The sequence below is a fragment of the Panthera onca genome, chromosome A1 (genome assembly GCF_046562875.1).
Source record: "Panthera onca isolate mPanOnc1 chromosome A1, mPanOnc1 haplotype 2, whole genome shotgun sequence".
NCBI classification, from domain to species: Eukaryota; Metazoa; Chordata; class Mammalia; order Carnivora; family Felidae; genus Panthera; species Panthera onca.
The window spans coordinates 221064325-221080609 of NC_138339.1; the positions used below are offsets into that span (position 1 = coordinate 221064325).

A 16285-nucleotide genomic window follows, 5' to 3' on the forward strand; every position below is an offset into this window, starting at 1 on the left:
ATGATAATGTACATCAGGATCATCTGGAGAGCCTGTTAAAACACAGACTGCTTGGGTCCACCCCTGAGTTTTGGTTTCAGTCGATCTGGGGGTGAGGCCCAAGAAAATGCATTTCTACCAAGTTCCTCTAGTGATGCTAATCCTGCCAGTCCAGGAACCCTACTCTGAGAACCACTGGGCTGGCATCAAATGAGTGAGCCTGTTATAACAGATCAGGGACCAGGATCCAGATGTCCCTCATTCTAACTGAATGCCCTTTCTGATCTGTCCTCTCGTCTCATGGTTGCACCTTCCTCAGCCCTGGCTAGAAGTTCCCTTTGCACATTCCACGGGGGATGAACCAGCGCTCCTTGCCAAAATAACATCTATAATGAGCCTTGAGCTTCCTAGAAAAAATGCTTTAACAATGCTAAGTATTTCTGGCACTAACACATATTATAAAAAAACACGAGAAAAGCATTTTTTAAAGAGTGTCTTATGAAGAAAATTTAATGCAGCGAAAGAGGAAAATACAATCGTGCTTAGGACCAAGAACACAAAAAGCTGGCCGATATTTTTCTGATCCTTCTATGGTGTTATCTAGGTCTCTGCTTATTTTGCTAAGAAAACTGCTCATACTCTCCCAGAGCACAGGGAGCAAAGCGTTTTTTCAAGTCCATCTTCAATGAGCTCTCTCTTATTGACCATGCAACCTGCACTATTGATCTAGAAATTACATTCCCATCTCAAAATACAGGCAAGCAGGGCCAGAAGACCTGTTTCCAAACTCCACACCTCCATGGCCACCAATAGTCCCACATCCAAGTGACGACCACAGTCCTGCTCAACTGTCCCTTCATGTCAAACCCCTTCCAGGAAAATGCCACTAGTGCAGAAAGCTCAGTCACAGAACTGTGCAGAGATCTCCAATTACAAGGGGTTGGCTGGGCAACCGAATCCTCAGTGAGGTGCTCTGGGATTGCATCTAGACCAGAGCTGTCCAACAGAAATATGGAATTGAAGTTTTCTCAAAAGCAGCCACATTAAAAAGGTAAGAAGAAACAGGTAAATGTTAATAATATATTTTATTTACTCAATATCTCCAAAGTAGTATTATTTCAACATGTAACCAATATAAAAATATTAATGAGATGGTTTGCTTTTTTTTTTTTTTTTTCAGACCAAGTCTTTGAAATGGGCTCATTTTTACACTTACAGCATATTTCAATTTGGACTACCTGCATTTCCAATGCTCTATAGCCATACTGGACAGCACAAGAACAGAGCTTGGCCCAAACGGGCGTTTTGGAGCACGTTAGAAACTGTTTGGATAGAAAAGCAGCTCAGCTCAACGCAGAGCATCTGGGAGGAACAGACACATACCATCCCACCTGAGTCCTCCTGGCTCTCTGTGGAATCCCACACTGTGCTACTAAAAGGTTTGCTTGTTGGTAGCAGGCATTCTTAAATTTTTTTTTTTATTGTTTATTTACTTTAGAGAGAGAGAGAGTGAGCATGAGCAGGGAAGGAGAGAGAGAGGGAGACACAGGATCCGAAGCGGGCTCCAGGCTCTGAGCTGTCAGCACAGAGCCCGACACGGGGCTCATACTCATGAGCTGTGAGATCATAACCTGAGGCAAAGTCAGACACTTAACCGACTGAGCCAGTCAGGCATCCCTGTAGCAGGCATTCTTTTGGACTAAACTTTTTGTTTTTATTTTTCCAAGAACCTCTAATTTTAATACACCCATCCCCAAATCTACAGAGCTCAGGAATGCAGATATACGCATCGTCATTTTATGAAAAATGGAATATCCCCATCCTCCCACTCCCCTTGAAGCCAGTGAGTAAACTGATTGCACGAATAAGCCTCACCATAAAGGATTCTCACTAAGACGTCGTCACAAAGACCCACAAACACACACATCACTCCATACCCACGTAGACCAAAAATGTACACACACGAAATTTATCCTCTACTTATGTTTATAAAACTTACCAGAATGTTGAGTTTCTTTTCCTGCTTGAAATTTTCAATAAATTCCCATATTTTCTTGGAATTAGACAAGGCCACGATGTGCAGAAAGATGTTCTAAACCAGAACACAAACAAACAAAAAGTTGTAAAGCTTTTTTTAAAAAAAAGATAGAAACTAGCATTTTTTAATTCAAAATACATGTACATGGTTTTAAAATAAAATAGTTTGGAATAATACAGAACGGAAAGTAACAGTCTGACTCCTTGAAAGTAAACCGTTGCTCACGGTTTCTTATTAATCATCCAGAAATATTTTAAGCATGTATAGTAGTTATATACATATGTTTAAAGCATAATATAAACTATGTATATTAGGGGCACCTGGGTGGCTCAGTCGGTTAAATGTCCAACTTAGGCTCAGGCCATGATCTTGTGGCTTGTGAGTTCAAGCCCTGCATTAAGCTCTGTGCTGACAGATCAGAACCTGGAGCCTGCTTCAGATTCTGTCTCCCTCTCTCTCTGCCCCTTCCCTCCCCCCACTTGCACTCTGTCTGTCTCTCTCTCTCTCAAAAAATAAACATTAAAAATTTTTTAAAATAAATATATTATATATATTAAGCACGATACACATATTATAAATATATGCCCCCTTCCATACAAACAGGATCAGACTATGCCTTGCTCTGCATCCTTCTTTCTCATTTAAGGTTTGGAGATTTTTTTGTTACATATAAATCTGTCTTATTTCTTTTAATGGCTACATAACATACTTTGGCATGGATGTGTTATAGTTTCCTCCTGCCAATCATTTAGGAGTTTTTTGTCAATGTTTTGCTCTTACGACAATATCCGAGGTACATCATAACTATAAGACGACAACTTCCTTTGTTACTCGGTCCTTGCTTATGATGTTTATCAATTTCCACGTTGTGCTATAGCCATTGCTGGACACAGCTCCCTCCCCCAGTAGACTCAGGACTTCTCGATGGAGGAGACATGTTGAATCACCCCCTTCCCTCGTGGGGGTACACGCAGCCACACACATAAATGATTCATGTATGTGGGCTGCTCAGCCCCTTCTCTGTGCCCAGCACAGGAATCAAGCTTATATTCTGAGTATCCAGTGAATGCAAGGACATGCTGTCCGAGCCCCGGAAGGCATCTGTGACTTATCACCAGCTCAAGGCAGAGACTCCTGCTGCTTCAGAGACCTGACAACTGAACCGACAGGTGAGATACTGAGCAGCAGCCACAATTCCTTTTATAAAACAGGGTTCGGTGCCTTGCCTCAATTTCCCCATTAATTAAGCCATAGAACCCAAGACCATAGTCAGAATTTCTTTCTACCGATCTGAGAACATATCGTTTTCTCACTCTCTGAGACAGTCTCGGAAAATGAGAAGATGGAAACAATCCTACATTTTCATGCCTCAGAAGGTCTATAGTCAGCTTAACTATCATATTCAGCTCAAGTCTGACACAGCTGAATATTCCTCTACTTTCAAAGGCTAGGAAAAGCATGGTCTGTACAGGACTCTGCTCTTTGAAAAAGGCTGTGGGGGTGTCTGGGTGGCTCAGTTGGATGAGTGTCCGACTCGATTTTGGCTCAGGTCATGATCCCAGGGTCGTGGGATCAAGCCCTGCACCATGCTCCTGCAGAGCATGGAGTCTTCTTGGGATTCTCTCTCTCTCTCTCTCTCTCTCTCTCTCTTTGCCCGTCCCCTGCTCTCTCTCTCTAATAAAAAATAAACATAAAAAATAAAAAAGGCTGTGAAGGCACTTGCTCAGCCACAGTGGACACAGGCTGCCTGCTGACTCCTTCCTGGATGGGCTGTGAGCACCCCCACTCCAATGACTACAAACTAAGTCTATAGACAGTCCTTTCTTTTGAGGTCCTCCCCACAACCACCCTAAAACTCCCTCCTACCCAACAGTGCCAAGTAACACTCGTACAAAATCCAGGTTCAAAAAACAACAAAATTCAAGTGAACAAAAATCAATTCCACTTTGAACATTCCACAACCTCCTTGAGCTTCCTGGAGGCACCTGGGGCATCCCAGCACCGGACGGAGGTAACAGCACGGAAGACAGAATCACTGTCCTAGATAAATCAGCCATGGGGCCCGCTGAAATGAAGCATCATGAAAAGATGGAAGGAAATCATCTGTCTCCCTCTGGGAGAAAATAGAAGGCCAGAAAGCACCCAGAAGGGAAGGCCAGGAGTCTGCTGTGACCAGCAGAAGGAGCTAGGAACAGACACAAGTGCGCAAAACCCACCAATCTGCTGATCTATATGTGTCTCGGCTGGCCCTGGGAGCCACTGGGCACTGCTGTGCTAACTCTTTAAACCTCGGGATACAAGTGTGGTTGTTGAAGTTGAACAAAAGCCAACTGGATCCTTTCTGCTGATGAGTCACCATGTTCCATGGCCTAGGAGTCATGAGACGACATCACAGGAACCCCTCTACCCATGTGAGAGCGTGAGTCTGATGAGCAAATGGGAAACAGTGCACGAATGTGCCCTCAGTAGAAATCACCGCATAGGAATGAGGTGCCAGTTAATATTCACGTCGGGTAGGCAGGAAGCTAAACCAATAATTCTCAAAAGGTTGAAATTCCACATTGACCTGGGAGATCTGGAGAGTAGAAACCCCCGTTTTACCTCTTAGTGTCCACATATTGTTGGGGTCGATCCCCACAAGACATAAGGCACATTTACAGCACCTTCTGGCCACATCAGGAATGTGGCAGGAGTTAAAATGTTGCCCCGACACCGCACCTCTGTAATCTTTCTCCTCAAAACCTGTAACTGCAGTCTAATCATGAGAAAAACATCAGACAAATCCTGATTGAGGGACAGTATACAAAATCCCTGACCTGTACTTCTCAAAACCTTCAGGCTCATCACAAACTAGGAGAGTCTGAGAAACCATCCCAGCCAAGAGGAGATGACCTAAGGAGGCACGATGACCAAACGCAATGTGGTCCTGGATGGGATCTGAGAACAGAAACGGGGCAGCAGGCAAGAACGAGGGAAAACTGAATAGCATGTGGACTTCGGTTAATAATAAAGTACCCATATTGGTCCACCGGTTGTAACAAATGTAATAAATGTTAACGAAGGGGAAACTGGATGCGGGGTAAGTGGGAACTCTGTACTAGTTGTACAACTTTCCTGTGCATGTAAAATTATTCTAAAATATTAGACTATTCTAAGATTTTTAAAAAATGTTGCCCAAGGAGATCATGCCAGATCAAAGACAGACAGCAAGATGGTAATGAAGTGCAACGAGAAGCTGAGGAAGGAAGGTCCACTCTGATTTCCTCCCCCAGGCCCATTGGAGACATTGTGCCAGAAACAGCGGGCTGGCGGGCAGGGACTTTGTGTCAGTAAGCATCCGTTCCCTCCAGCAAGAGCACCAAGGCAGGATGTTGACTTCTTTGCTGTCCACGCGTCTGACGGGACCAAGCCAGTGTGTACAGGCCACTGATGTGAACACGACCTTGCACCTTCCTGGTGCCCACAGTCACCTGACCCGGCTGGCCTGCGTTGCACACGCTCAAGCCTTCCTGCTCAAGGGACCCCTGCACCCAACATGCAGCCGGGACCACTCCCTCCATACTCTCACTGCTCCACGGGCCTACGCCCCGGTTAAAGAGAAGTGGGTACCTTGGAGCAGAGAACGTAAGGTTGGGAGTGGTAACAGCATTAGTATGAAAACTACGGATAACGCAATAGTCTCCTGCTGACTGAGAGCTACATGCTCGATGACACCCTGCACTGCCCATGTCATGGCACACACAACGTCACATTCGCCTAACAGAAAACTTTCTCTCTTTTTAATGTTTTATTTATTTTTGAGAGAGAGAGAGAGAGAGAGAGAGCACTAGTGAGAGAGGGGAAGAGAGAGAGGGGCGGGGGAACTGAGGATCCAAAGCGGCCTCTGCACTGACAGCAGAGAGCCTGATGTGGGCTCGAACTCACGAACCATGAGATCATGAGCCAAGCCGAAGTCGGAGGCTCAACCGACTGAGCCACCCAGGCGTCCCCAGAAACCTCTTTCAACAGAGGGAGTTGAATGAAGGGACTGGCCCCCAGAGGAGGAAGGTGAGGGCTCAGCTGGGACTGGCCAACAGCCAAGGGATGACGAAGAGCAGGAACCAGCCTAGGCTGGAGGAACACAGGAGGTGGTGTGGCCTGAGCCAGGCTCGCCACCAAAAGGAAGAACCTCAGAGCAGGTCCGGCCGTTGCCAGGGAAGTCGAATGTCCTGCTTCTCCCTTCTTCCCACCCACCGATCTCCCTCAATGGCCAAACCCGGCCAGCAGCTGGCTGATGTGAAGGCGGGAGAAACACGTACTCGGCAGGGGGGGGGGGGTCCACGCATCTACTCCCCACCTGCCCCCTCTGTGCTGCGGAGCTGAGCCGGCAGGCCCGGGGTGGACTCCCACGCTTCCTGCAACTGCTTGTCAACCACATCATCCCTTCCAAGACCGTGAGGCGCTGTGTCAGACTCTGTCCTCTCCCCAGCTCCCAGCACACTGCCCGACATAGGGTTCACACTCAAGCATATGATCAAATATAGAGTAATATCACTCCTACTTTTCAGCTGAGGACACTGGAGTTCAGGGAAGCGAAGAACACTGCCCAAGCTCACAGGGCTAGCGAGCGCACAACCAGACTCCGATCCGAGCCCGGCGCCTTCCCACGCCCCACGTTTGTGTGGGGGCTGCATGCGCTAGACCAGATGAAGCTATGGAGCTCTCTCTTTCATAAAGGGGGAGGAGCGGCTGATCCCTGGCAGAGCCTGGGGGGGTACACTGAGTCAGGGACAGGACACCACGCCACGGGGATGAGCGGACAGGCCCTGTCAGCCCCGGCCCCTCAGAGCTCTCTGCACCGGAGGCCACTTGCAAACACAAGAAAAGGAATCTCCACTGTGTGAGCTCCGACCCCACCTTGGGTACGTACACGGGGAGGGCCGGGGGCAGTAAATAACGGGCTGCCTCTCTCCCCAGCCCCGGAAACACGTTTGCTCCCTCTTTCCAGCTCTACGCTCCCAACGGTGGTGGAGGTGGATTTAAGGATGGCTCACTATTACAAACAAAACCATACTGTCACCTTTTTCCTTATCAATCCACTCTGTCAAAAATGTAGCCCAAACCACAGCAGGCTGGAATCCAGGCAATCCCTGGCCCGCCTGTGGCCTATTAGTATTCTTGTTGCGTCCCGCAGCAGCACAACTGGAAGTTATCAGCAGGCAGACAGCCAGCTTTCAGTCTCAAGAACTGCAGCCCCAGATCGCGGCGGCACTCACGCATTAGAGAAGATTTAGAGACCCTCACGCTCGCCGCCAGCGCTGAGCCTCTGTGCGGCATCTGACGGCCAGAGACCACAGACACGTGGTGAGAAGAGAAAGAACAGGGCTTGCTTTGAAAACGTTATTTAAGAAATAATAATAACAGCCTTCAGGAGCAGATGCGAAATACTCCGTTCTAGATTGGGGCATTTTTTCCTTCTGGCCAAGGTCCAAGCTTGAGGGGGCCGGGGGTGCTGCGTCCCCGCCCAGTCCCTTCCCACGGGCCCACCCACTGGAGCAGAGGGTTCCCCGGAGAGAGGAGGAGACTTCGGCAGAATGGAAGGGAGGACAGAGGGACATTCTTCAGTGAACGCGAGGGGCCCCTTCAGTCTTCTCCTTTCTGTCTCCAGCTCCTAGCAGGCAGCCTGACATAGCATTCACTCTCAAACATATGTTCAAACACAGAATGATATCACCCCCATTTCTCAGAGGAGAAAACTGAGGTTGAGGGAAACGAAGAACACTGCCCAAGCTCTCTTTACAGTGGGTTTTCCCCGGGTTTTCCATCTGGGGGCCAGCTTCACGGGGTCTAACCCGTGTAGGTACGCAAGCCCCACCCTCGGAAGGGCCCCACACTTTCAGGGGGGGGGTCTGCCTTCACCGTCTTGAAGTGTTTAATACTTTTTACACGGGGGCCCACATTCTCATTTTGCGCTGTGCCCCGCAAATTACGCAGCCGGTCCTGGCTCTGACTGTTTTAGGAAGGGGAGAGCACAAGATGTGGGCCAGCTCTGAAAGCTCTCGTGAGGACGTGGCTCTCGTCAAGAGCTAACTGTTGCCTGTTTATTGGAAAGCCACTGGGTCAGTTCACAGCTTGGCTTGTGGTGCCCGAGTCCCCCTCGATGTGTCTCACTGACCCGGGCTCCTTCCCTGGTGGAAATCCCAAGAGTCACAGTCAGTATAACATCTCTGCAGCAGGGACTGGCCCCCGCCTGCTGCCTCACGGGCAGCCCGGGGCGTGGGGTCAAACCCAGCCATGGAAAAGCAAGCGCGGCTCCAGCTCCCAGGGGGGTTGGGGGCTGCCTCCAACGCAGAAGCACCAACACAGGCCACTGCCAAGGCCAGGGAGCGCGGGCAGCAGTTCGGCCCCCGCAGCAGCTGACGAGGTCGGCATGCAAGAAACCCTCAGCGGGAGGGGCAAAGAGCAGCTCACCTGGTTACCGCTCTCCCTGATGATCTCACCTTTGGCACCTCCTTCCTGGTCTCTATCTCGACACACCGGGTGAACTGTGCCACCTGGTGGAATTCAATGAAACCATCTGTGAGTTCTAGCGACAGCTATGGCCGTGGAGACCAGCTTTTCCAAATGAATTAAGATATACAGGCTGGCGGGAAGAATACCTGAAACTGAGACTATTCTGGAAAATCTAGATGCATGGTCCCCACAGTTAGGGCAGCAGGTGTAATAGTGAAGGTGATCCTGGAAACCGACCTCCTGCCTATATGGGCTGACTGATGGGGCACCCAGGAGAAGGTCCTGATTTTTGCAGGGGTCGGAACACATCAAGGATAAGAAGTGTGGGTCTTGGTCACAGATGCGTCCCTAGCATCTCCCATAGCACCTGACACACAGGTCTCAACCTGGCTGCACTTTAGACTCACCTGGGGAGTTCTTAAAGCTCCAGATGATGGGTCTAGGCCTAGGTATGTTTTAAAAGCTCTCAAATGAGCCTAATGCTCAACCCGAGTTCAGAGGCACTGGCCTAACATGTAGCAGGGACTCGATTAATATTTACTGAGTGGGTGAATCCATAAATGGCACTTAGACTATTCCAGCAAAGACGATACCGTCATCAATCAAAGTGTAAAGGGGGAATTCCTCGGCTGTGGCAGTTAAAAAATGATCATTACAGAGCCTGGTTTCTTCACTTAAAATAGCCCGCTTTATTAAATGGGGTCTGTTTCACGGGAGGCTATCAGCTAACCACGTAACCAGCCTCTCTCCTTCTCCCCAAACACTTCCGAGGGATCTCCCAGTTGCTGAGACGCACTTATTTCTCACCCTGACTGGGTAGATAATGAAATACAGCCCAAATGGTATAATATTGCCCTGGAAACTGCCTAACTTGATTTTAGAGGGAAAAAAAAAAAAAAAAACCATCTTTGAGCATCTTGAAAAGTGATAAATCCCCAACCTATTCTCCAACTTCTGCTGGAGCACCCGTTTTTCTGGAGAAGGGTCTCCGGATAGACACGGTGGCCTTTTCTAGCCACCACAGTGCCATTGCATGACCCAGGGCAGTTGAATTTGTGCAGGAAATTCTGGTGTTTACCCAGAGGAAGACTTCAGCTGATGGAAAAATTGACAGGGAACCCAGAGAGTCTTTTCACAAAATCAAGGTTAGGGAAGAGAAATAAGAGGTCATCTCCAGCGATTCCTCAAGAAGGGGCTAAGGGCCTTCTTCTAGGTTAAAGGGTCCTAGCCAGGAGAAAGTACTGGTGGGGAGCGAGTGAGACTTTCCCAAACCACAAGAGAGCAAGAAGTGCAGGCCACAGAGAACAAACGGGGAAACCAGGAACCGCCCCAAAGATCCCCTCCTCCAGGGGCAGGAAGCTGAGGCTTTCCTCTGTGACACCTAGAGGAGACCTTAGCCTCCGGAAGATTATGTTGATCCTATTAAACACTAAGGCTTGCTGACGACAGCTCCTGTGGATTAAATCTCTTCCTCAAACTCCAGGCTGTGAGCCCTTCCAAGAGGGCGGGGCCAGGCTGGCCTGCTGGGCCTGTCACACTCTCCTTCTGTCCTTTGCCTTGGCTCTTTGACTTCATCTCGGGATCCTGTCCTCAGCCAATCTGTTGTGAACAATGAGATTTGGCTGGGTTTTTTGTTTTTTTTTTTTTTGTATCCCCCTGCCCTCTTTTGGGGAAGTATTTTTTTGTTCACAAACTCTTGATATCAGTCCCTATTTTTCAGTGTGAAGAGAAATAAATGACTTGCCTAAGGTCACAAAATGGTAGGTGATAAAGCCAAAGGAGGGTTTCCATTCTTTCAACACTCCAACCTGGGGCACCTTCTACTGAACCAGTGATGCTCAAAGGGTGCTCCCCAGACAGGTGGCATCAGCATCACCTGAGAACCTGTTAGAAATGCGTTGTCTACTGAGTCCACGGTTCAAAATGGGGCCCAGCCATCTAGGGTCACATGCCCTCCGTGTGATTCTGATTCAAGCTGAGCAACCACTGTGCTTGTGTTTCCGGAACCTCTGAAAATAGGAATCACCAGGGGGCAAGCTCCCAGGGATCAGTTTCCCCCAATTTACCCAATAGGGAATTTGCATATGCAAATTGTAGCCCTCATCTATACCTGTCAGGGGCTTAGGGGTCAGGGTTTGTTTTCTTTTTAATTGTCCCAGGTAATTGTCAGGTTCAGGCAAGTTTAGGGAACAGTGACTTGATGCTGTTGCATAGGTGAGCAATATAGGGGAACTTCGTAAAAATCATGGTGTGCCAAGAAAAAGCATTACAAACCCAAACTACAGACCCTCATATGGGGATGAAAATATTAGGAATTGTCTTTCCCTCCCCCGTACACCCCCACCCCCATGTAAGAGTTCGGGGAGAGACTTTCAGAAGCCTGCTTTCCCAGGGCGAGAAGCTAACCCAAGCTCTCCAGGCTGCTGTGTAACATGGAAAGACCCAGCGAATAGTGGCCACTGCCACTATTTGAAAGAGAGAGGTTGCCACTGTATTTGCCAAAATCCAGTGGAGCTGGGCTGACAGCTCGGCTTCCCACCACTCTCTGCAGCCCTGGCTCCTGAGAAAAACATGCACTTTTCCCAAAAGGATGGGGTGTGGGGGAGAAGAGAAGTCAGCAGCACCATGCTGCCTCCCCTTGGAACACGGAAATTTGCGGGCCTGCCTTAGGAACTCATAAAAACCCTAGTGCAGGGAGAAGAGGAGGTCCCTTAGATAACTGGGCGGCATGAGAATCACCTGGAGGATATTTATAAAATGTCAGTCTAGGCCCCAGTGCAGGCCAACCGAACTGGAATCTCTAGGGGCAGGGCCTGACGCTGGTATTTTAGATTCTTGCCCTATTATTCCGCCAGGATTGAGAACCACCGCGTTTCTCTAATTCTAAGATAAAAACCACCTCTCTGTCCCCCGGAACGGGCCGCCTCTTAAAACCACAAGGTGGAGAGCCGGCTAGGGTACAGCGAGGGTGACCACCAGGCCAGTGAAACCGTCGAACGCCGGTCACAAAACTCACACTGGGTGCACAGCGGACACCCGCCCCGAAACCGGCGTTCGGAAAGTTCCAGCAGGAGCGAGAGGTCACAGTCCACAAGCTGCGTTTTATCGGTGAGCAAAAACACACGACTCGGGAAAGTTCTAAGCCGGAGTCCTCACCAGCGATTTAGGGCGCGCCCCGCCCGAGGCCGAAAGCAGCCCCGCGTGGCTATCCGAGCACGCCCTGCAGGGCGCCAAGGTGACGCCCAGGGGACTCCGGGGCGCGCGGGCCGCCTGACGTCAGTGGATCCGGGCCCCGGCGCGGCAGAGCCCCGCCCCTCGGGGCTGGACCCCGCCCGCCGGGCGGCCTGCCTGCGGGGGGGTCCCCTGTCACTCAGTCGGCCCGGTGGGATCGCGGAGTCGCGGGCGCGTCCGCGCTCGCCGGCGCCGAGGCGGGCCACGTGACTGCCAGCGGCCCCGCCCACCCGGCCGCCCGGGCCGTCTTACTTGGTGTATTCGCGCAGCCCTGTGGCAAGCGTCGCGGCGCTGCGGTGGACGGATGTGGTAGGGCCCGCGCTCCCGGTGTCCCCGCCCTCCGGAGCCGCCGGCGGTTACGTCATTCCAGTTATGTAAAAGCCGCGGGCTCTTCTCCACGGGGAACGCGGCGGGGTCTTCTGGTCCGCCCTGCCTCTCTGTACGGCTTTGTGCGGAGCGCCCACTCGGCCCCAGCCTCAGAGGCCAGGGAGAGGGGGGGAGGGCCCTGCTGCGGGCGGCACTCAGGGTCACACGGTCAACTCGGGGTTGAAACCAGGCGTCACTTGGGGCGTCATCTGGGGAACACCTGTCTGCTGGGTATGCCTGGGATGCAAAGATGGCTGGTAGAATTTGCTTACCCAGAAAATCATGTGGAATAAAAAGATAAGGCGTAATGATATTAACAAGATTTCTCCATCCGACGAGTTTTATCAGCATTTTCCAAGTTCCTACGTATCTTGTTTCATGTAATGCCCCGAGTAATTTAGCCAAGATAGAACCCCCTTCCCCAGCAGGTGCAAGGAGTCAGATTGGTAACATGAACACAGTGACAGCTGGCAAGAGGCAGGGCTGTGTCTCCCACCGGAGAGGTCAGTCTCTTCGAAGTCTGAACTTTTGCCACCAGTTCAGCAACTTCATGCAATGCCAAGGAGGTCCCCTTGATCTCCTCCAAATCTCCATCAGCCTCCCCCCGGACCCCCCAAAACCCCAGAAAACATACAGTGTAAGTTAAAGCATGGTTGCTGTGCCAATCTAGATCCCAGTGAAGTCATCCAGCCTCCTCCTGGGCCCTGTTGTGTAGGAATCAGACATCCCAGTCTATATCTGACCTCCATCCTAATTGAGGGGTGGGTCACTCAGTTAAATTCTGTACTGGGTTACCCAATTCGCCCAGAGACTGAGCCACTCTTACATAAGATGTACAGACCAGCTGGTTTAATGGCCTCATTACCTAGGATGTAAGGTATAGGATCACTGCCCTCCACCCCCAGCAAGCGGATGTGGTTTTACTTCAGAATAACTTTGGAAATAAGTTTCTCCAGAACAGTTTGTTCGTCTGAACAGGACTGTGAAGTTCCACTGCATTGCTCTTATTCCTGACAGAGTGATGAAAGGGAGTTTAAGCAAGTGGCATTCTGGAAAACCACCCAGCCTGGTGTGACTTTCAATACCGGTCTGGTTTGGCTGGGAGAATATTTTAGAGTCCCAGAGTTACGCAACTGTGCTTTGTATACTCTGCTTTGTGGCAGTGATAGAAAAGGTGTCTGTCTGCCCTGAATCCCTCTACCACCTCAGGAAATAGGCTTTTGGCTCACAGAGGGGGTGAGAAGTTGTTTTGAACCACAAAGTCTATCGAGGGCCTCAGCAGCACCTTGAAGTAAAAGGATGGGCGAAAACCCAGCTGTTACCCTGGCGTGTGGTCCTGGGCGTGCTGCGTGACCACTCAGTCTTGGTTCTCTGATTTGTAGAGTGGGAATGAATATGCTCACCTCGTGAGATGGCGGTGATGATCAGACACTTTTGTAAAGAGACTAGCGAAATGCCTGGTTTCATCCGAAGGGATCAAAAAATGTTCACTTCCCTCAACTTTTCTTTGCATTCCTTTCTCCCTTTACATTATAGCCATGCCGTGTACATTCAGTCGATGGTCCATGAGTGCACGAAGCATATAATGTTTATCCTTAAATCAACATCTATCCACGGGGTAGCTAGTGTGTGCATTACACTCACTTCTTAGGAGGTTTTTAAGAAAAGATAAGCCCCATTTTAGAAGGGCCTTCCACTCTCCCCTGGATGACAGGGAATATGTACACAAAAAGACAAAGGACAGGGAAAGATTAATGGGAAAAGGCTCCCGTTTAAGTAGGAGTTAGCTGAGCTGGATTTTAGTCCTATTTCTGACTCCCAAGGTTACCTGGGTAACAATGATAAAATTTATTGGGGGCTTAATATGTGCCAAGCATTGTGGATTATCTCACTTAATCCTTACAATGACCTAGTCAAGTTTCTCTTGATATTATCCCCATTTTGCAGATGAGCAGACTGAGACTTAAAGGGGTAAGTCACTTAGCTGAAGTCATAGCATCCATCCTGGATCCATACTATATGGTGGCAAGTCACTTAACCTCTCTAGGCCTCTGTTTTCTCATCCAAATGAAAGGGGGAATCAGATGACATGTGAGACCCCTTCTAGCTCTCACTTTCTTTAATAAGAGAAATACATAAAAAATTTAAATAAGGTAGGCCCAACGTGCTTTTAAGAGTGACATGAAGTGGGGATAGCTGCTTTATTTCATGTGGGTAGAAAGACCCTAAAATATTTCTTATGTGTCCTTGCTCTCAATTTGCCACCCAATAAGCCAAACAAAGAAATCCTCCTCCAGTTAGAGTCCCGAAGCTAATTTTGACCAAATTGGAAGGAGGAGCAGAAGGTGTGGCCTAAGAAATCCATGGCTTCCCACACAACAGATATACGTGATGGGAAGTCTACACACACACACACACACACACACACACACACACACACACCGGTGCTCACATCATCTTCCACCGAAGCTCAGTACCAGTTTCTCCAGCCCAGTTGTCATGGCAACACCAGCTGCCAATGAGATCATGGAAGACAAGGTTATAATGGCAGTGGTGCCTTAATATTTTACCTGGCAATCTCACTTAGATAATAAGATGAATAACCATAAATCATAAATCCATAGGAAGCCCCCGCACTGCTCTTTGTATGTGTTTAATGTGCACTTGCCGGTGGGGAAGAGAAATGAAGGCAAAGGGAAAGGAATGGAAAGGAAGGGAGGGTGAGGCAGGGGGTGGGGAAGAAGATCTCTGATGCTGATCCCCGTTACTCTGCAGTGTAGGTAGGTCATGCATGGGTCCTGAACCTGTTTGTGCATGGATTAAAGGACTGGTCTCTTCTGCAATGACAGCAAGGGGTTAGGGGCTCCAAGCCGTAATCACAGAAGTCTGATTACAAGAAACCCAAGGCAACTGTTTTCTGGGGTTCACACTAATGGAGGAGAGAAGCAGCCCAGGCAAGATGTACATGGCAGACGATGACCCTGCCCTGCAGCAGCTCACACAGTCACCCAGCAGGAGGCTGGACCCTGTTTAGAAGTACCTTGCTGGTTGCCTCCCCAGTCCCTTGATGCCCACTGGCTTTTACAGACTGGTCCACTCCAGGGCTGTCTGCTGTCCATCTGAACCAACTTCCTAAAGAGCAAATCCATTTGATTTAAGGGTTTCCTTCCCTTCACAGGAAACTGATCACAGTGGGGATCTCTAGTAAGAGCTTCAGCACTGGGGAGCAGGGGTAGGAGAGAGACTCAGTTTACACTGAGTACCCTTGGAGAGTGTGAATTTTGTATTACGGGCATGAATCACCCAGTCAAATAAAGGACATGCTAAGGTCCACTTGTTTCCCTTGTCCACCTACCAGGGACTAGACGTGGTGGCAAGAAGGGCCAAGGGCAGGGCAGTCTCCATGTAATGAAGCTGATGAAGGAAATGATTTCCCACCAGTGGACTTGTGTTGATCTGAAACTCTCATGCAGTCTGTTTCTAGGGCTTTAGTTGTATGACAAACAGGTTCCATTCCCAGTGCAAAGGCAGTCTGGGGCTCAGGGGTGGGAGTGGAATAAGAGCCTGGAGGATGTCAGAGAGGTTGTTGTAGCTGGCCCTCACCTACTGGCCTGTTCCCCCTGGTTCCTCCCACTGGCTCAGGAGAAGGGCCACCAGTAGGGCAGGGAGAGGCCACAGACACTGAGTGCCCGGAACTGGGATCGAAAGTCAGAAGACTCACATTGAGCCCTGATACCTCTTCGGAGGAGACACTTGACCTCCCTGAGCCTCAGTTTCCCCTCTACGCAGCAGTGTAAGTGTCCAGTCCTTACGGCACAGTAGTGAGGATGAAATAAAAACATTTCTTCTTGTGGCTGCCTGGGTGGCTCAGTGGGTTAAGCGTCTGACTTTTGATTTTGGCTCAGGTCAGGATCTCAGAGTCATGAGATTGAGCCCTGCATCAGGCTCTGTGCTGATAGTGTGGAGCCTGCTTGGGATTCTTTCTCTTTCCCCGCCCCCCCCCACCCCCCCGCTGTGCTTTCTCTCTCAAAATAAACTTAAAAAAAAAAAAAAAACCTTTCCTCTTATTTAACAAATATTCATACTCTATTTGCTATGTGCCAAGCTCTGTTCTAAGTTCATTTCTTTTTTTTTTTTTAAGTTTTTTTTTTTAATGTTTATTTATTTTTGAGACAGAGA

General features: G+C 49.4%; 1 protein-coding gene across 1 annotated transcript in view; it reads right to left on the reverse strand.

Annotated features, from left to right (window-relative positions):
* Nucleotides 1-9539, reverse strand: part of DHRS12 (dehydrogenase/reductase 12) — a 28175-nt gene extending 18636 nt beyond the window's left edge. Inside the window, exons 1-3 of the mRNA XM_081795702.1 lie at nt 9476-9539; nt 8468-8550; nt 1979-2071 (exon numbers count right to left, since the gene is read on the reverse strand). Of these exons, the coding sequence (XP_081651828.1) occupies nt 1979-2071; nt 8468-8550; nt 9476-9539 (240 nt within the window). The remainder of the gene's footprint in view (nt 1-1978; nt 2072-8467; nt 8551-9475) is intronic.
* Between the last annotated feature and the right edge of the window lie 6746 nt (nt 9540-16285).